General features: G+C 41.6%; 1 protein-coding gene across 1 annotated transcript; it reads left to right on the top strand.

The window, feature by feature from the left end:
• Positions 1 to 1,710: 1,710 nt before the first annotated feature.
• Positions 1,711 to 16,033, top strand: LOC109874822 (zinc finger protein 3 homolog). Its single transcript, XM_031810630.1, has 5 exons — positions 1,711 to 1,811; positions 2,235 to 2,315; positions 14,081 to 14,202; positions 14,345 to 14,459; positions 14,675 to 16,033. Exons 3-5 carry the CDS (start codon positions 14,092 to 14,094, stop codon positions 15,814 to 15,816), a joined length of 1,368 nt encoding a protein of 455 aa, XP_031666490.1. The 5' UTR covers positions 1,711 to 1,811; positions 2,235 to 2,315; positions 14,081 to 14,091; the 3' UTR covers positions 15,817 to 16,033.
• Positions 16,034 to 21,477: the final 5,444 nt, after the last annotated feature.

The raw sequence follows: 21,477 nt of genomic DNA, 5'->3' as shown, positions 1-21,477 counted from the left end.
ACCGAGAGGCGTTTCAGCTGCACCTTCTGTGGTAAGAGCTTCCAGCGTTTCAGCGAGCTCTAAGTACACCTCCAGAGTCACACCTGAGAGAAACCGTACACCTGTGAACAGTGTGGCAGGGGCCCCTCGAGTGCAAACAGCGTGGGAAATGCTTCACCCAGCTTTTCAATATGACATCACATCAGAGAACTCACATAGGAGAGAGTGCAGTGTCTCCACACCTAGCACCTGCATACCCTGGGGATCCACACACAAGTTTAGTGTAGTCTCAGAACAGATGGAACAAATAGGAACATAATTGCAATTCCTATGTGAAAATATAGTAAGATATTTTTGAACATTTTGACAAGATTTTTATCCTAATATATTTGAGGAAGGGTTTTCATATTTGACTGTTAACAGATCCTTATTTACAGCTGGTAACATTGTGTATTTTTACCACATTGTAAAAAAACATTATATTCAATAAAATGTATTTAATGAAAGAGTCAGTCTGTGCTTTTAGATGAATAATATGTAGGAGCCATTTAGTCTGTATTGTCTAGGTAGTGTCTGACTATCTGGAATGTCACGTCTTGCCACAAGGGACAGTCTCATATCAGGTCAGGTTAATAACTGTTATGGTTTTCTTCCGTCGAAGGAGAGTCGGACCAAAATGCAGCGTGGTTAATTCGATACATCTTTAATGAAGACGAAACACGAACAATACAAAAACAATAAACGGAACGTGAAAACCTATACAGCCTATCTGGTGAAAACTAACACAAAGACAGGAACAATCACCCACGAAACACTCAAAGAATATGGCTGCCTAAATATGGTTCCCAATCAGAGACAACGAGAATCACCTGCCTCTGATTGAGAACCGCCTCAGGCAACCATAGACTTTGCTAGAACACCCCACTAGGCCACAATCCCAAAACCTACGAAAAAAAACCATACATAAACACAACACAAAATAAACCCATGTCACACCCTGGCCTGACCAAATAAATATAGAAAACACAAAATACTAAGACCAGGGCGTGACAATAACTCAATTCAACTTGATTTTCGGTTAGATTTTGAAGTTATTCTGCTGCCTTAAAATGTTAAGTATGTCTTCTCAAAACTAGTCAAAAATGTTTTTGTTTCAGTGTAATAGGCTACATGTTCATACAAATTTTGATTTTAAATCTGGAAACGACACACTTATTTAAGCTGACACCACTGGTACTGTCACGTTCGTTGTAAGAATCATCGGACCAAGGTGTAGCGTGATATGGTTTCCACATATTTATCTAGTGAAACGCACAAAACAATAAAGAATGAACGAAGTCAATGAAGTGCTAACAGGCAACTAAACATAAACAAGATCCCACAAACACAGGTGGGAAAAATAACTATTTAAATATGATCCCCAATTAGAGACAAAGATTACCAGCTGCCTCTAATTGGGAATCATACAAAACACCAACATAGAAAACGAAACTAGAACACAACATAGACATAGAAATACTAGATCACCCCCTATTCACGCCCTGACCTACTATACCATAGAGAAACAATGGCTCTCTATGCTCAGGGCATGACAGGTACTGTATAAAACTGGTAATCTAAACCAAAGGTCATTAGATGCTGTATATTGCTAAATAGATGAGAGAAATTGATTGGTAGTTTGAAGGATTTACTGTTTCATTGATTTGCCAGAGGCAGAGATAATGGGGGAGAGAGAAAGAGAAAGAGAGATACTCAGGAAGTCAACAGGGGAAGTTTAGTGGTTTCTTACGTCAACGCTTGCTGCTGCTTGGTTGTGCCGGTGCAGAGTGAAGGTAAGGAATAGTTTAACTCTTTTTCTTTTTCTTACTCTTTCTCATTCTTGTTTATACCTCAAACTCACTCTGAAATTTGAGAGGAGTAACAGTAACGGTGTGTTAGGGGTGGAATGGTAGGGGTCAGGGGGATGAAGAGGTGGGGTCAGGCTCAGAAGGTTCATGATCTATGACAGGCCTGCAGTCAGAACGACGTACAGTTCAATTGACGTCCGCTTTCATGAGAAGGCAAAAATAGCCACGAGATGCAGGGAGGAGAGGTGCTCTTATCAGTCACAGATAACAGCCAGAGCCATGGTTTGGGGTGTCAGGGTGACCATCAGCATAATCATACACATTTTGATACATATTGTGAAGCATCTGTACACACATTGTTATATGAATAATTTATTAACTGCACTGTAATTTGTGTCCTGTCTCCAGAGTTGGTGGTGTGTGGAGATTCCAAGGGAAACGTGGTTCAAGCAGCCACCAAACATCAACTCCTGGAGCAGCAAGAAACCTGTAAGAGCTCTCCCTTTTCCTCTGATGAAACTGATTATTGATTTTCCCTAGGCACACAGTGACAGGATCAGTGTACTGTGACTCAACAACAGCACGATGATCTCAGCATGAACTGCTCCAGTGAACTGGTGTGTGGCGATGCACTTGGCGAGCTCTACTTCCTCTCCTGGAGAGAATAACCACCCAGTGTACACACACAGTCCATTTTATACACACACTGCTCCATATACATCCAATCATAATTAACTAACTCTCACACGGATATGTCAGTACTACTGTAATCGTATGCATATTCTCTCAGGCAGCTCCATCAATGTTATCTTCTACACACTATCTAATATGCATACTCTTTATATCTAATACCTCTACTTATATATGTACGTGCCTTAAAAACTCTAAGTGAAGAACCTCAATGTAAATCATCTATAATGCATATTATTTTAAGTTTACATGAAACTAGATTATTGTCCTTGGTCCCCAGCTGTGTCAAACAAGTTATATCACTTTAATAAATACTATACTACATTTTCAGAATGGTTTCATAAGGTTGTGTGGATGACAACAGAGATGGCAATATTTTAAATGTTTAACAATTTCCTGACACCTGTGTTCAATTCTTTATAAAAGCATTATTAGACTCATAAGGAACCATAACTTTGAATAATGGTTGAATAAAGTGTTTTTGTATTTTATACATTTAAATAGTGCATTATAAATGCATATAACCTTTTATGCAGTTCTAACCATGTGAGCCACTGGACAATTTTTTTTGTCGATAGATATGGCTGTCCTATACACTTTGGTATTTCACTTGCCAGTGCTAAACTCTGCCCGTTTTGAAGGGCTTTTGCGGTCTCATATTTACGGTAATAAATACTTACGTCACAAGTTGAACGGAAGTGCGATTGCGCACGTATCTCCCTTTTGAACATTGTTGGAATTGATCAACATCTATTGCTTCAATCGATCTCTTAACAAATGCCAAATTGGGCAAATAACATTTACCATAGTGTGAGAAATTGAAATTAACGGATTGTTTATTGCACATTGGCTCGAGATTTGTAGACTATTTACTTCACAGAGAATACTCACAGAGAATACTGGCTGAACAAGATGGCCAGCTGCAATTTTCAGGCGCAGTTGGTCTCCTTAATGGAGGTTTTAGCTAAAGCAGCTGTAGCAGAAATAAACCAACGTGTAGATGATAGCTGTGCAGTTATACGTTTGGAAATGACCCAAAGCCAGCGAGATATTGATTTACTGAAAAGGAAGTGTCAAGTGATGGAGAGCGAGCTGAAGAAAACACAACGAGTCAGGAGAAAAGGTAGTTGATGACGTCTTATTCATGGTAATTTGATTGCTAGCACATTCAATAGACAACTAGCGGGGTCTCAATTTACTGTTGAAGAGTTAGAATAGTAGAATACACAAGGTGAAATTGAGTTGTGCATCAGCAGTTGTCTTATGTCAGTCACTGACAGTCACTCAATCAGCCCATGTCAGCTAACATTTTTTTAGACTGGTAAATTAGTCTAGCCAGCAACTTAGAAAAGAAGATTGCAGTTTTGAAACTGCAGTAAAAGTGCAGTAACTGTTGTCAACTGTGGTATTTTGTGTGCAGTAATTGCAGAATAACTGCAGTTGAACTGCAAAATTACTGCAGTAAAAAAAAGTGCTATTTTGTTCACAGCATTTGCAGCATACTGCAGTTATACCGCATTCTAACTACAGTTATACTGCACTCTGACTGCAATCTTTTTCCATAAGAGCCTGTCTAAACTTGTAGTAATCATGGTTGAATTACCGATGGAATCTGCATTGATTTTGTTAGTCACTCTCGCTCATATATCATATTAAAAACGTCAAACATTTCTCTCCACCCTATGGCAAAAAAAATGATTTTTAAAATTTATTTAACCAGGTAGGCTATTTACAAATGCGACCTGGCCAAGATAAAGCAAAGCAGTGCGACACAAACAACAACACAGAGTTACACATGGAATAAACAAACATACAGACATTAATACAATAGAAAAAAAATATATACAGTGTGTGCAAATGAGGTAGGATAAGGGAGGTAAGGCAAGAAATAGGCCAGGGTGGCAAAAAGAATTACAATATAGCAATTAAACACTGGAGTGATAGATGCAAGTAGAGATACTGGGGTGCAAAGGAGCAAAATAAATAACAGTTTGGGGATGAGGTAGTTGGGCTATTTAGAGATGGGCTATGTGCATGTGCAGTGATCTTTGAGCTGCTCTGACAGCTGGTGCTTAAAGTTATTGAGGGAGATATGAGTTTCCAGCTTCAGTGATTTTTGAGTTCGTTCCAGTCATTGGCAGCAGAGAACTGAAAGGAAAGGCGGCCAAAGTAGGAATTGGCTTTGGGGGTGACCAGTGAAATATACCTGCTGGAGCGCATGCTACAAGTGGGTGCTGCTATGGTGACCAGTGAGCTGAGATAAGGTGGGGCTTTACCTAGCAAAAACTTATAGATGACCTGGAGCCAGTGGGTTTGGTGACGAGTATGAAGCGAGGGCCAGCCAACGAGAGCGTACACGTCGCAGTAATGGGTAGTATATGGGCTTTGGTGACAAAACGATGCCACTGTGATAGACTGCATCCAATTTGCTGAGTAGAGTGTTGGAGGCTATTTTGTAAATGACATCGCCGAAGTTGAGGATCGGTAGGATGGTCAGTTTTACAAGGGTATGTTTGGCAGCATGAGTGAAGGATGCTTTGTTGTGAAATAGGAATCCAATTCCAAATTTTATTTTGGATTGGAGATCCTTAATGTGAGGCTGGAAGGAGAGTTTACAGTCTAACCAGACACCTAGGTATTTGTAGTTGTCCACATATTCTAAGTCAGAACCGTCCAGAGTAATGATACTGGACGGGCGGGCAGGTGTAGGCAGCGATCGGTTGAAGAGCATGGAGGCCACGGGAGGAGAGTTGTGTGGCATTGAAGCTCGTCTGGAGGTTAGTTAACACAGTGTCCAAAGAAGGGCCAGAAGTATACAGAATGGTGTCATCTGCGTAGAGGTGGATCAGGGAATCACCAGTAGCAAGAGTGACATCGTTGATTTGTACAGAGAAGAGAGTTGGCCTGAGAATTGAACCCTGTGGCACTCCCATAGAGACTGCCAGAGGGCCGGACAACAGGCCCACCGATTTGACACATTGAACTCTGTCTTAGAAGTAGTTGGTGAACTAGGCGAGGCAGTCATTTGAGAAACCAAGGCTGCTGAGTCTGCCGATAAGAATGTGGTGATTGACAGAGTCGAAAGCCTTGGCCAGGTTGATGAATACAGCTGCACAGTACTGTCTCTTATCGATGGCGGTTATGATATCGTTTAGGACCTTGTGTGGCTGAGGTGCACCCATGACCAGCTCGGAAACCAGATTGCATAGCGGAGAAGTTACGGTGGGATTCAAAATGGTCGGTGATCTGTTTGTTAAATTTGGCTTTCGAAGACCTTAGAAAGGCATGGTAGGATAGATATAGGTCTGTAGCAGTTTGGTTCTAGAGTGTCACCCCCTTTGAAGAGGGAGATGACCGCGGCAGCTTTTCAATCTTTTGGGATCTCAGACAATACGAAAGAGAGGTTGAACAGGCTAGTAATAGGGGTTGCAGCAATTTCGGCAGATAATTTTAGAAAGAGAGGGTCCAGATTGTCTAGTCCGGCTGATTTGTAGGGGTCCAGATTTTGCAGCTCTCTCAGAACATCAGCTATCTGGATTTGGGTGAAGGAGAAATGGGGAGGCTTGGGCAAGTTGCTGTGGGAGGTGCAGGGCTGTTGACTGGGTTAGGGTAGCCTGGTGGAAAGCATGGAAATTCTCAATTATCGTGGATTTATCGGTGGTGACAGTGTTTCCTAGCCTCAGTGCAGTGGGCAGCTGGGAGGAGGTTCTCTTATTCTCCATGGACTTTACAGTGTCCCAGAACTTTTTGGAGTTTGTGCTATAGGATGCAAATTTCTGTTTGAAAAAGCTAGCCTTTGCTTTCCTAACTGCGTGTGTATATTGGTTCCTAACTTTCCTGAAAAGTTGCATATCGCGGGGGCTATTCGATGCTAATGTAGTACGCCACAGGATGTTTTTGTGCTGGTCAAGGGCAGTCAGGTCTGGAGTGAACCAAGGGATATATCTGTTCCTGGTTCTACATTTTTTGAAAGTGGCATGCTTATTTAAGATGGTGAGGAAACCACTTTCAAAGAATAACCAGGCATCCTCTACTAACGGAATGAGGTAGAGGATGCTAACTGCATGTGTGGATGTGGATACGCAGACCCACCAGCCACTGCAGCCCCTCATTATGAGTTCAGAGTTTTTGTATCCCCCACCACATCAAAGTTGCCCATCCCTGCAATAGATGGAAATGTTAAATATTGTGGTCTATTCACGAAGCTGTCTGCCACCTGAGGTGCATTTATGTAGCGAGATACCTGCCAAAAGGTTGAACGTACGTATCATTAAGATCATAATAAAATCAATATGTAAATTGTTAGTATCGTAAGAAAATTCATGCCTGAAACATAATGCATAGCACTAACATTTTAGGCTTGAACAAATGTTGTGATGCAAAAATACTAGAAAAATGCATAGCACTTTTTTACATGGACGATACATTGGAGATAATATACGACAACTACTAGAAATAATAGAACATCATGAAACATATAAGAAGCCAGGAATGGTATTTATAGCAGATTTTGAAAAGGCATTTGATAAAGTAAGACAGGATTTTATTTATAAATGCCTGAATTTTTTCAATTTCGGTAGTTCTCTTATACACTGCTCAAAAAAATAAAGGGAACACTAAAATAACACATCCTAGATCTGAATGAATGAAATATTCTTATTAAATACTTTTTTCTTTACATAGTTGAATGTGCTGACAACAAAATCACACAAAAATTATCAATGGAAATCAAATTTATCAACCCATGGAGGTCTGGATTTGGAGTCACACTCAAAATTAAAGTGGAAAACCACACTACAGGCTGATCCACCTTGCAATGTCCTTAAAACAAGTCAAAATGAGGCTCAGTAGTGTGGTTGGCCTCCACGTGCCTGTATGACCTCCCTACAACGCCTGGGCATGCTCCTGATGAGTTGGCGGATGGTCTCCTGAGGGATCTCCTCCCAGACCTGGACTAAAGCATCCGCCAACTCCTGGACAGTCTGTGGGTCTGTTGGTGGATGGAGTGAGACATGATGTCCCAGATGTGCTCAACTGGATTTAGGTCTGGGGAACGGGCGGGCCAGTCCATAGCATCAATGCCTTCCTCTTGCAGGAACTGCTGACACACTCCAGCCACATGAGGTCTAGCATTGTCTTGCATTAGGAGGAATCCAGGGCCAACCGCACCAGCATATGGTCTCACAATGGGTCTGAGGGTCTCATCTCGGTACCTAATGGCAGTCAGGCTACCTCTGGCGAGCACATGGAGGGCTGTGTGGCCCCCCAAAGAAATGCCACCCCACACCATGACTGACCCATCGCCAAACCAGTCATGCTGGAGGATGTTGCAGGCAGCAGAACGTTCTCCACAGCGTCTCCAGACTCTGTCACATGTGCTCAGTGTGAACCTGCTTTCATCTGTGAAGAGCACAGGGCGCCAGTGGCAAATTTGCCAATCGTGGTGTTCTCTGGCAAATGCCAAACGTCCTGCACGGTGTTGGGCTGTAAGCACAACCCCCACCTGTGGACGTCGGGCCCTCATACCACCTTCATGGAGTCTGTTTCTGACCGTTTGAGCAGACACATGCACATTTGTGGCCTGCTGGAGGTCATTTTTCAGGGCTCTGGCAGTGCTCCTCCTGCTCCTCCTTGCACAAATGCGGAGGTAGCGGTACTGCTGCTGGGTTGTTGCCCTCCTACGGCCTCCTCCACGTCTCCGGATGTACTGGCCTGTCTCCTGGTAGCGCCTCCATGCTCTGGACACTACGCTGACAGACACCGCAAACCTTCTCGCCACAGCTCGCATTGATGTGCCATCCTGCATGAGCTGCACTACCTGAGCCACTTGTGTGGGTTGTAGACTCCGTCTCATGCTACCACTACAGTGAAAGCACCGCCAGCATTCAAAAGTGACCAAAACATCAGCCAGGAAGCATAGGAACTGAGAAGTGGTCTGTGGTCACCACCTGCAGAACCACTCCTTTATTGGGGGTGTCTTGCTAATTGCCTATAATTTCCACCTGTTGTCTATTCCATTTGCACAACAGCATGTGAAATTTGTCAATCAGTGTTGCTTCCTAAGTGGACAGTTTGATTTCACAGAAGTGTGATTGACTTGGAGTTACATCGTGTTGTTTAAGTGTTCCCTTAATTTTTTTGAGCAGTGTAAATAAAATTGGTAAAAATAATGTATAGCAACCCCAGGTGTAAAATAGTAAATAATGGCTCCTTCTCAGAGAGTTTTGAATTGTCAAGAGGAGTTAAACAAGGGTGTTCACTGTCACCATATCTATTCGTTATGGCCATTAAAATGCTTGCTATTAAAATCATATCTAATAACAAGATTAGAGGATTAGAAATCCAAGGCTTAAAAACAAAGGTGTCCATGTATGCCGATGACTCAAGTCTTATGTTAAGTCCGCAAGCTAGATCCCTGCAATGTCTCATTAAAATCTAGATAACTTTTCTGAACTCTCTGGACTAAAACCTATTGGACCCTTAAAAAATACAACTTTTACATTACCCTGCAGCTTACCTATAAAATGGGCTGATGGTGAAGTAGACATACTCAGCTATTCATATCACAAAAGATATAAATAAGCTCTCCACAACGAATTTCAGTAGAAAACTTGTAAAAATAGACAAGATCCTGCAACCATGTAGAGGTAAATACCTGTCTATATATGGAAAAATTGGCCTGATTAACTCCTTACTTTTGGCGCTGCCTAGTCCTGATGATTCGTTTATCAAATCATATTAGCAAAAAAATTTGCTTTATCTGGGACGCTAAACCAGACAAAATAAAACAAGCCTATCTATATAATGAATATGAATTGGGTGGGTTGAGATTATTAAATATAAAAGCACTAAACCTCCCTCTAAAAGCTACACATTCAAAAGTTTTATTTGAACCCTAAATGGTTCTCAAGTAGATAAATAAGAAAAGCTCATCCATTGTTTAAAAATGGCCTTTTTGCCTTTGTGCAGTTTGCCATGTCTCATTTTCGATTAATTGAAAATTATACTTTTTTCAAAGTATGTCTTTTTCAAACAAGCATTGCAAAGCTGGCTACAATTTCAATTTCATCCCCCGAAAAGATAGAACAAATATTACAACAAATATTATGGCTGAATTAAATGTGCTGGTTGATAAAATACCTGTATTTATGGGAAAGATGTTTGAAAGGGGTATTTTGTTGTTAAATTATATTGTATATTGTAATGGTAGAGTTATGTCCTTCATGGAGTTATCAGAATTGTACGGGAAGGTCTGCTCAATCCAAGAGTACAACCAATTGATTACAGCATTGCCCCAAAAATGGAGGAGGCGGGTGGCAGCGGGAGGAGGTAGTGAACTGGTCTGTCTGCCTAATATAAAGGATCAAAACTAGCGGAGGATTAAAAATAGCATAAATAGGAAAGTATACCGGTTTCTTTTGAGGATCAGGATGTTGACAACTGTGCCATACAGATTGCAAAATAGTTGGGAAGAGATTTTTGATGTACCATGGTACATGATTCGATGGTACAGGGTGTATGAGTTGATATATAAAACTTTGTGCTTTTCAGCTAAAATTATTACATAGAATTCTTGCCAAGAACAAAATGTTGAATATTTGGGTCATAAAATCATTGAAGCTCTGCAGATTTTGTTGTGAGGACACAGAATCAATAGACCATTTATTTTGGTATTGCCCTCAGGTAGCCTGTTTCTGGTCTCAGGTTCAGGAATGGCTGAAAATACCTAGCATTGATCTACAATTGACCCTAGAAATAGTACTGTTAGGAGATATGGAGAGACCGGGTCAGTCAATTAATAATATACTAATACTCTTAGTAAAAGTATTTATCTTCAACACGCAATCTGTAGATTCTATTCGATTAGATAGATTGAAATTGTACGTTAAACATCATAGCATAGTTGAAAGATATGTGATGCGTAGAAACACGAAGTGGGTGGCCAGCAGAGATAGATGGGATGGGCTGAGGGAAGCTGAGGGTTGGGATGGGATGGGCTGAGGGAAGCTGAGGGTGACCAGCAGAGATAGATGGGATGGGCTGAGGGAAGCTGAGGGTTGGGATGGGATGGGCTGAGGGAAGCTGAGGGTGACCAGCAGAGATAGATGGGATGGTCTGAGGGAAGCTGAGGGTTGGTATGTGGAATTGGAGACAAGTGGGAGTGGAGTTTCTGTGAGAGAGAGGATGATGGTCAAAAGATAAAACATAATGAAAGTACATTTGAATGACACTAAGTGGCGGTGTTTTTACAACTAATGCCGGGTTTGCCTGAGGCTGATGCCTTGTAGGTGTTTGTACACATGCATATACACACACTCTCATTCAAATAAACACATACAAGAAGACACACATCCATGTAATAGTGCCAGACATGCACACAAACATATACAGTTGGCATTGCTGTTATGATTCCAGTTGTCCTTGATGTCCTTTGTTTTAAATGGATTCTTTTGTTTTATTTTTATTGCATTGTTGTTTGCTGTTTTCTTCTGTCTTTTCCTTTTTTCTCTTTAGTTCATTACCTTGGTTGTTGGTGCATTGGGGGGTTCTTGGGGGTGTGGAATGAAATTCATTTCATTTCTTCCGGGGGGGGGGGGGCTGTGGGAGGGGTCTTGAATGGTTGAGGGACAGCTATTGGGGAACTGTGGGGGGGGGGGGGTCTTGGAGGGTTCGGGTTTCACAAGATTGTGATCATGAAAAAGGAAACTATGACATATATTTTATATCACTATCATGCACACGCACCCTCACACATAAGGATAGCTCTGTTGCGGAAAGACTGATACATGTTTGATAGTGTCTTGATGCTGTATTGTTTGTCCTTCATGTTCTAATACTACAATGTTACCCCTTCCTTGTGTTTTTTGTAATAAATAAATAAATCAAAAATAAAATCTTGTGTTGCAATTCTGATGTACAATAATACCTTTCAGCGTTTTGGCAGTTTCATCTCACCAACAAATAAACATACAAACGGCTTGTGAGGAGTGCTTCGTGAACAAGCACAACACAGTATTTAAAAAACCCCAGTTAAAAGTCTCCATTCTCTTTTACTCCTCAGTTGTGTTTACTTCACATTTAGGTAGCTAATATAATGGATTTGTTTGCCAGCGCAAGTTTAGATAGCACTAGCTGTATTATGACATTTCAGTTCGCTAGGTGTATACAGTGGGGCAAAAAAGTATTTAGTCAGCCACCAATTGTGCAAGTTCTCCCACTTAAAAAGATGAGAGAGATGCCATTAATACAGGTAATACATTTTCATCATAGGTACACTTCAACTATGACAGACAAAATGAGAAAATAAATCCAGAAAATCACATTGTAGGATTTTTTATGAATTTATTTGCAAATTATGGTGAAAAATAACTATTTGGTCACCTACAAACAAGCAAGATTTCTGGCTCTCACAGACCTGTAACTTCTTCTTTAAGAGGCTGCTTTGTCCTCCACTCGTTACCTGTATTAATGGCATCTGTTTGAACTTGTTATCAGTAGAAAAGACACCTGTCCTCAACCTCACAGTCACACTCCAAACTCCACTATGGCAAAGACCAAAGAGCTGTCAAAGGACACCAGAAACAAAATTGTAGACCTGCACCAGGCTGGGAAGACTGAATCTGCAATAGGTAAGCACACTGATAATCTCCCTCGATCTGGGGCTCCACGCAAGATCTCACCCCGTGGGGTCAAAATGATCACAAGAACGGTGAGCAAAAATCCCATAACCACACTGGGGGACCTAGTGAATGACCTGCAGAGAGCTGGGACAAAAGTAACAAAGCCTACCATCAGTAACACACTACGCCGCCAGGGACTCAAATCCTGCAGTGCCAGACGTGTCCCCCTGTTTAAGCCAGTACATGTCCAGGCCCGTCTGAAGTTTGCTAGAGCGCATTTGGATGATCCAGAAGAAGATTGGGAGAATGTCATATGGTCAGATGAAACCAAAATATAACTTTTTGGTAAAAACTCAACTCGTCGTGTTTGGAGGACAAAGAATGCTGAGTTGCATCCAAAGAACACCATACCTACTGTGAAGCATGGGGGTGGAAACATCATGCTTTGGAGCTGTTTTTCTGCAAAGGGACCAGGATGACTGATCCGTGTAAAGGAAAGAATGAATGGGGCCATGTATCGTGGGATTTTGAGTGAAAACCTCCTTCCATCAGCAAGGGCATTGAAGATGAAACGTGGCTGGGTCTTTCAGCATGACAATGATCCCAAACACACTGCCCGGGCAACGAAGGAGTGGCTTCATAAGAAGCATTTCAAAGTCCTGGAGTGGCAAAGCCAGTCTCCAGATCTCAACCCCATAGAAAATCTTTGGAGGGAGTTGAAAGTCTGTGTTGCCCAGCAACAGCCCCAAAACATCACTGCTCTAGAGGAGATCTGCATGGAGGAATGGGCCAAAATACCAGCAACAGTGTGTGAAAACCTTTTGAAGACGTACAGAAAACGTTTGACCTCTGTTATATACCCTTTGTTGGCAATGACAAAGTATTGAGATAAACTTTTGTTATTGACCAAGTACTTATTTTCCACCATAATTTGCAAATAAATTAATAAAAAATCCTACAATGTGATTTTCTTTTCTAATTTTGTCTGTCATAGTTGAAGTGTACCTATGATGAAAATTACAGGCCTCTCATCTTTTTAAGTGGGAGAACTTGCAATTGGTGGCTGACTAAATACTTTTTTGCCCCACTGTATCTACAGCATGGGTATACCTCTGGCTGACGTTGACATCTCCATGCATGCACCCTATCAAAATATGACTAATTCAATATTGCACCATCCCATTCTCTGGGTTCTGTCTGCAATCATAACATTTTGTATCTACCAGGAATAATGAATCATAACCAGTAGTATATACCAGGAATAATGAATCATAACCATTAGTTGTGAGGCCGTTGGTAAAATTGAATAAAGGCAGAGTCAGGCGCAGGACACAGTTCTGAGTAATAATCCACGATTTACTCAATAAATGGTAAGATTCCAACAAGGAACATATACAATAAACTAAAGCACAAACAACGAGAACCCACATGACAAACAATAACGCACAAAACAGAGAAGGGAATCAGAGGGTTAAATAATGAACATAATTAATGGAATGGAAACCAGGTGTGTAAATAATCAAGACAAAACGAAAATGAAACATGGATCGGTGGTGTCTAGCAAGGTGAGGATGTGTTGTAGCTGAGGCGGTGTGTGAACAATCGGGTGCAACTTTGCTAAACTGCGCATAGTAAGTGTATCTTTCGTAGTTGAAAGATTCTTTCTCGCTTATAAAAGTTCAGTTCTGAAGGTTTCCAAAACCGTATGGCAAGTGAGGCATATTTGAGTAGACAGTGTGTTGGGATTAAACAGCGCATCGGAATTGTAGTTCATATGGAGCCAGCTGTGGTTCGTCCCATCAGCTGAGAACCCAAAAGGGGAATGGCTGTAAACTGGCTATGCCCCCTTGGGTTCTTGAGAGCTATTTGATTGCACCACGGAACAACTGGGGACAAAAATGTGTGATTATCCCTGATATTTCATTGAATACAATTATTTTCCAGGTTTTTACCCCATGGCATCAGAGAGATCTTCATATCCAGTCAAGATTGTTTTGAACAGGCAGAGGAGTAGCTCACAGTGCAGAGATGAAGAGCTGGCTATTGAAGAAGACTCTCAACCCCAGGTGTGATACATCACCTTTGACATCTATGATCAATTCTGATATTGGATTATCAAGAGATTTTATTGCTTTTGTGTGATTCATGAGTATGAAAAGGGTTAGATATGCTGTTTGTCCAGAGTAATAACCTCAGTCCCTGTTACAGCCTACAGATGTGGAGCAGAGAGTGGAGACTGAACCCATAATGATCAAAGATGAGGAGACAGCAGAGGACGTGTGGAAGACTGACCCTCAGGAAGAGCTCAGGATCACTGGAGAGGGTGGGTGTGACCATAAGGGGTACAGCTCAGTCTGTCTATGGAAGACTGTGTGGGTGTGGTGGTATACACGTTCCAAATCGCTGCATTGGGGTTGGGTGTTTTGTGTTCTGGCATATGTAGCGCATGGACACAGAGTCAGTTCAAAAGCAGTCATGTTTTTCAACTGTTATGGGTCTTTTGTAATGTTTAATTTATGTTGATCCCCAAATCATTAGAGTCTGGTTCCAAGCCTGGGAAACCACCATCCTTTGAGCAACGGCACTGTGATGAGGACTTCATCACACAACCCAATATATCTCCCAGAGACTCCGTGGAACATTACCCCAATTCTGATCGTCCAGAGGAACCAGGAACACCCCGGCTCGCATCTACAGAGGTGTTCAGTACAGAGCAGCACCGGCCAGACGAGGAGGACGACTCATTAGACCTAGTGATGGTGAAGGATGAGAAAGAGGAGGAGTTAGATCAGACCACGGTCCTGACAGGATCTGACCAGTTTGTTATGGATGAGTCTGATGGGCAGCTGTGGACCTCTGTGGGTCCAGGCAGAGACACTGACCCTGATGGCCACCCAGATTTCTCCTTTAATTCCACAGAAGAGTACTCTCAGAATATCTCAATGGTCCCATCTCATAGTGGGCTACCATCTGTTCCTACTATGACAGATGAAGTAGGGCCATCGCTTCATTCTTCTATATGGAAACCACATGCTAACATGTTCAGTGCAGCAAAACACATGACAAGACATGTCAGGACATTGGCTGATGAGACTAGACAACAGATGCCAGAGGGACAGAGCAGTGAGATGCTGAACTCAAGTAATGAAGGAAATAGTTTAGCTCTACAGTCAAGGCAGCATCAATACAGGGCTTCAGAAGCAACAGTGAGATTGAGTGAGTGCACGACAGGGTCAAACATGGCCACCACCTCCACCTTCTCTGGATACAGCCTGAGTCACAGTAGTTTTAACATGGTGAAGAGAATGAGGACTCAGTGGAGGTCGGGCGGCACCACCGAGAGGCGTTTCAGCTGCACCTTCTGTGGTAAGAGCTTCCAGCGTTTCAGCGAGCTCAAAGTACACCTCCGGAGTCACACCGGAGAGAAACCGTACACCTGCGAACAGTGTGGCAGGAGTTTTACCCAGCAGTGCAACTTGATCAGACATGCTCTGGTCCACACCGGGGAGAAGCCCTACAAGTGCACACAGTGTGGGAAATGCTTCACCCAGCGCTCCAAAATGAAGTCACATCAAAGAACTCACATAGGGGAGAGTCCAGTGTCTCAATACGGGGCACCCACATACCCTGCGGATCCACAAACAAGTTTAATGTTGTCTCAGAACAGATGGAACAAATAGTTCATAATCATATCCTTTTTCTTTAACACTTTCTATGTGAAAATGTGGTACAGAAAGTATTTTGAGACATGTTGATAAGCTTTTTCTTACAATTGATTTGTGAAATGATTTTCATGTTTGACTCTTGTCTGCTCCTCATTTTCATTTCAACAACTTATTTACAACTGGTAACAATGTGTATTTCTACCACAAAATCATAAAACCATATTATATTCAATCAAACTGATTTAATGAACGAGTCAATCTGCGCTTTTAGATCAATAATACAGTGCCTTTGGAAAGTATTCAGACCCCTTGACTTTTTCCACATTTTGTTAGGTTACAGCCTTTTTCTAAAATTGATTACATTTTTTTTAAATCTCAGCAATCTACACAAAATACCCCATAATGACAAAGTGAAAACAGATTTTTAGATTTTTCGAAGTAAAATAAAAAATATATACAGATACCTTATTTTTATAAGTATTCAGACCTTTTTCTATGTTACTCGAAATTGAGCTCAAGTACATCCTGTTTCCATTGACCATCCTTGAGATGTTTCTACCACTTCATTGGATTTCACCTGTGGTAAATTCAATTGATTGGACATGATTTGGAAAGGCACACACCTGTCTATATATCCACAGTGGACAGTGCATGCCAGTGCAATAACCAAGCCACGAGTTTGAAGGAATTGTCCGTAGAGCTCCGAGACAGGATTGTGTCGAGGCATAGATCTGGGGAAGGGTACCAAAACATTTCTAAAGCATTGAAGGTCCCCAAGAACACACTGGCCTCCATCATTCTTAAATGGAAGAAGTTTGGAACCACCAAGACTCTTCCTAGAGCTTGCCGCCCGGCCAAAGGGAGGTGACCAAGAACCCGATCGTCACTCAGAGTTCTAGAGTTCCTCTGTGGAGATGGGAGAACCTTCCAGAAGGACAACCATCTCTGCAGCACTCCACCAATCAGGCCTTTATGGTAGAGTGGCCAGACGGAAGCCACTCCTCAGTTAAAGGCACATGACAGCCCGCTTGGGGTTTGGCAAAAGGCACCTAAAGACTCTCAGACCATGAGAAACAAGATTCTCTCGTCTGATGGAACCAAGATTGAACTCTTTGGCCTGAATGGACATCTGGAGTAAACCTGGAACCATTCCTATGGTGAAGCATGGTGGTGGCAGCATGCCTTGGGGATGATTTTCAGCGACAGGGACTGGGAGACTAGTCAGGATCGAGGCAAAGATGAACGGAGCAAAGTACAGAGAGATCCTTGATGAAAACCTGCTCCAGAGGGCTCGGGACCTCAGACTGGGGTGAAGGGTCAACTTATATTAGGACAACGACCCTAAGCACACAGCAAAGACAACTAAGGAGAGGTTTTGGGACAAGTCTCTGAATGTCTTTGAGTGGCCCTGCCAGAGCCCGATCTCTGGAGAGACCTGAAAATAGCTGTGATGCAACACTCCCCATCCAACCTGACCGAGCTTGAATGGATCTGCAGAGAAGAATGGGAGAAACCCCCCAAATACAGTTGTGCCAAGCTTGTAGCGGCATACCCAAGACGACTCGAGGCTGTAATCACTGCCAAAGGTGCTTCAACAAAGTACTGAGTAAAGGATCTGAGACCTTATGTAAATGTCATATTTCAGTTTTTTATATTTTATAAATTAGGTACAATTTCTAAAAACTGTTTTTGCTTTGTCATTTTGGGGTATTGTGTCTAGATTGATGAGGGGAAAAAACGATTTAATACATTTTAGAACAAGGCTATAACGTAACAAAATGTGGAAAAAGTCAAGTGATCTGAATACTTTCCAAAGGCACTCTATATAGGAGCCATTTAGTATGTGTTGTCTAGTTAGTATTTGACTATCTGGGATGTCACTTCTTGCCACAAGGGACAGTCATATCAGGTCAAGTGAATAACTAAATGAATTAGGATTTTCTGAGTTATATTTTGAAGTTATTACTATGCTGCCTTAAAATGCCTTATGTAGTCTCAAAACTAGGCAATAAAATATTTATTTCAGTCAAATAGGCTATACATGTTGATACAACTTTACATTTTACATCTGGAAACTACACTTTTACTGTGAACATTGTCTGAACTGACACCACTGATCATCTTAATCGAGGCTCATTACATATTGTAGATGGCTAAATAGATAAGAGAAATAGATTGATATGATTGGTAGTTTGTATGATTTACTGGTTCATTGATTTGTCAATCAGCAGAGTCTGAGATAATTAGGGAGATATATAGAAAGAGAACGCAAGAGAGAAAGAGAGAGTAGGAAGTCAACAGGGGAAGTTTAGGTGTTTCTTGCATTATCACTTGCTGCTGCTTGGTTGTGCTGGTGCAGAGTGAAGGTAGGAGCAGTCTTAACTCTCTTTCTTATTCTTTGTTTTTACCTCAGTCACCCCGGAACTCGTGAGGAGTAACAATGACAGTGTGTTAGGGGTGGGATGGTCGGGGTCAGGGGTATAAAGCGGTGGGGTCAGGCTTAGAGGCTTCATGTTCTACAACAGGCCTGTAGTCAAAATAACATGAAATTCAATTGACTTCCACTGTAGTGAGAGGGCCAAAATGTCAGAGGGAAGAGAGGGCCTCTATCAGTCACAGAACAGCCAGAGCCGTGGTTAGGGGTGTCGGGGTGTCCATCAACATACTCATACACATTTTGATACATATTGTGAATGGAGTTTTATAGTTACGAGGTGACATCTCGCTCCTTACATACCTTCAAAAATGATTCGGCAATCATAATTTTTTCAAAACTGTTTTGACCATAATCTTAAACAATAAATGACGTATGATTAAATAAAAATCCACCGCTGTCGAACCGTTTAAAATGTCTTTAGAAATGTCTCCTATGTTTCCATTACACGTCACAATGTTGCGACATTGCTTTTGTCGAATAAACCTGGGTCAATGGAATCCTGCCTATTGTATACACACACAGACACACATGCAATCATAATTCACTTACTCTCACAAAGATACAGGCAACAGCCAAAGTAATGGAAACACTTGAGTAAATGAGGGACACAAAAGTATATTGAAAACAGGTGCTTCCACACAGGTGTGGTTCCTGTGTTAATTAAGCAATAAATAGCCCATCATGCTTAGGGTTATGTATAAAAATGCTGAACAGGACATGGTTTTGGCTACCATGGCTATGCCCCATAGGATGACAATGACCACATCCATAGGGCACAAATGGTCACGGAATATTTGATGAGCATGAAAACGATGTAAACCATATGCCATGTCCGTCTCAGTCACCAGATCTCAACCCAATTATGGGAGATTCTGGAGTGGGGCCTGAGGCAGCCTTTTCCACCACCATCAATAAAAACAACAAATGATGGAATTTCTCGTGGAGGAATAGTGTTACATCTCTCCAATAGAGTTCAAGACTGCAGAATCCATGCCAAAGTGCATTGAAGCTGTTCTAGCTGGTAGTGGCTCAACACCCTATTACAACACTTTATGTTGGTTCTTCCTTTATTTTGGCAGTTACCTGTATATCAGTACTACTGTACTGTTATGCATATTCTCTCGTGCAGCTCAATCAACACTACTTGCTCTCTTCTTCTACACACTATCTAATATGCAAAACTCTTTATATCTAATACCTTCACTTATATATGTACATGCCTTTAAAAACCAAAGAGAAGGACCTCAATGTAAATCAGCAATAATTAATGTATTATGCAATAGTTACTTGAAATATATAATGAAATTCAGTTTATTTGAAGGTTCTATGAAACTAGTTTTGTTTCCCAACTGTGTGTCAAATAAGTTCTATCCCCTTTCAATCCTTTAATAAATACCATACCACAGTTTCAGAATGGTTTCATTAGGCTGTGGAGATGACGCCTATGTTCAATCGTTCATGAAGGCATCATTAGACTCATAAGGAACCATTACTTTTTTTAAATGGTTGAAATGTTTTTGTATTTTACCACAGTGTGTTGTGCATTATCAATGCATATTGCCTTTTATACATTGATAACCATATGAGCCACTGCATTACACTCTCCCCTGCATGTAGCCATATATATTTACTAAAAACAGACTATGCAAAGTCTTTCAGGTCTTCTCTTTTTAGTCAATAGATATAGCTGGGTTCTTACTAGAGGGAGTACAGCTACAACCGGAAGTGACTTTTTCCTAGCAGGTTAGGAGAATTTACACAGCAGGTTAGGATAATTAACGTGGCAGGTTAGGACACTTAGGTTAAGGTTAGGAAAAGGGTTAGGGTTAGCTAAAATGCTCTCCTAACCTGCTACGAAAAGTCACTTCCTGTCAGTCATACATCTAGTCACAACCGTTTGTAAGATGACAAACGTCATAAAAGGAATCATACTGCCATCTTGTGGCCGATTGGCCTAGAAAACACCCTGGTATTTGCCTTGCCAGTGCTAAACTCTGCCAAATTTGAAGGGCTGTTGCAGTCTCATATTTACGCTAACAGATACTTACCTCACCAGTTAAACAGAAGTGCAATTAAGAGGATGAGTGGGGTCAGACGAGATTGGGATCTTCCAATGCAGAAAAGTGGCTGTTTCAGTGAGAGATCTGGAGAAGGCAGAAATGTTAGCTCAGGCATTTATGAAGGTACACAGCTCAAGTAATCTGACAGAATAGGGGCAGCGGAGAACATCCTGGGGTCCTGGAACAGAGAGAAGTGGTGGAGGATGCATTGAATGCTCCTTTTACCTTGGCTGAGATTAAGAGAGTTATAGCTAAAGCTGGGGTAGGATCTCATGGGAAGGATGAGATGTTTTACATCATGATGGCTCATCTCAATGACACTGCAATGGGGAAAGTATTGGGCTTTTACAATGAGAAAACTGCCTGACAGTTCGAAGCAGGCTTTAGTAGTGCCGACAAACCAGGGAAGAAAGACCCTACTAGTCCAAACTATAGGCCGATAGCATTGGCATTTCATACATGTAAACTTATGGAAAGGATATATAATGGTGCCGGAGGGGATGGCTGCCGTTTTACCGGCTCCTAACCAACTGTGATATTTTGTTTGTTTTATTGTGTGTTTTGTAACTTATTTTTTAAACTTTTTTCGTACATAATGTTGCCGCTACCGTCTCCTATGACCGAAAAGAGCTTTTGGACATCAGAACAGCAATTACTCACCTCAAACTGGACAAATATTTTTTTCTTTAGCGAGACCGATGCGACGTGCTCGCCTGAGGTAGAGTACCTCATGATAAGCTGTAGACCACACTATCTATCAAGAGAGTTCTCATCTATATTATTTGTAGCCGTCTATTTACCACCACAAACTGATGCTGACACTAAGACCGCACTCAACGAGCTGTTTAAGGCCACAGGAAAATGCTCATCCAGAAGCGGTGCTCCTAGTGGCATGCATGTGTCATGACGTTGGCCTGGGGGGTAGGTTTATGACAGTCATAAATACCTCTTCCCCCCTTTTTCCTCTCTCTACCCTACTGATGTTACATTTGCAAAAAACATTTTGGAATTGTTGTTCAGTTTAAATGTTTGAACATGAAATTATTCGTGATGGGATGAAATGTGATTTTAGCTTCTAAAATGTGAGAATTGGGTTTTCATAAGTTAGGGCTGCTCACTCAGTGGCCCGCCTCTGTGAAGGGACATGGGCTATAAAACTTTTCAAACACGCCCTCTTCT

The sequence above is a fragment of the Oncorhynchus kisutch genome, linkage group LG30 (assembly GCF_002021735.2).
Source record: "Oncorhynchus kisutch isolate 150728-3 linkage group LG30, Okis_V2, whole genome shotgun sequence".
Classification (NCBI taxonomy): Eukaryota; Metazoa; Chordata; class Actinopteri; order Salmoniformes; family Salmonidae; genus Oncorhynchus; species Oncorhynchus kisutch.
Note: the sequence above shows the minus strand (reverse complement) of the source record. Positions and strands in the feature narration are given on the sequence as shown.

Excerpts from the sequence above, each read along its gene's own strand:
- LOC109874822 (XM_031810630.1), top strand. The coding sequence starts at position 14,092 with ATGGCATCAGAGAGATCTTCATATCCAGTCAAGATTGTTTTGAACAGG. Across the intron at positions 14,203-14,344 it reads AAGAAGACTCTCAACCCCAG|CCTACAGATGTGGAGCAGAG; the intron begins GTGTGATACATC and ends TCCCTGTTACAG. Across the intron at positions 14,460-14,674 it reads GCTCAGGATCACTGGAGAGG|AGTCTGGTTCCAAGCCTGGG; the intron begins GTGGGTGTGACC and ends CCAAATCATTAG.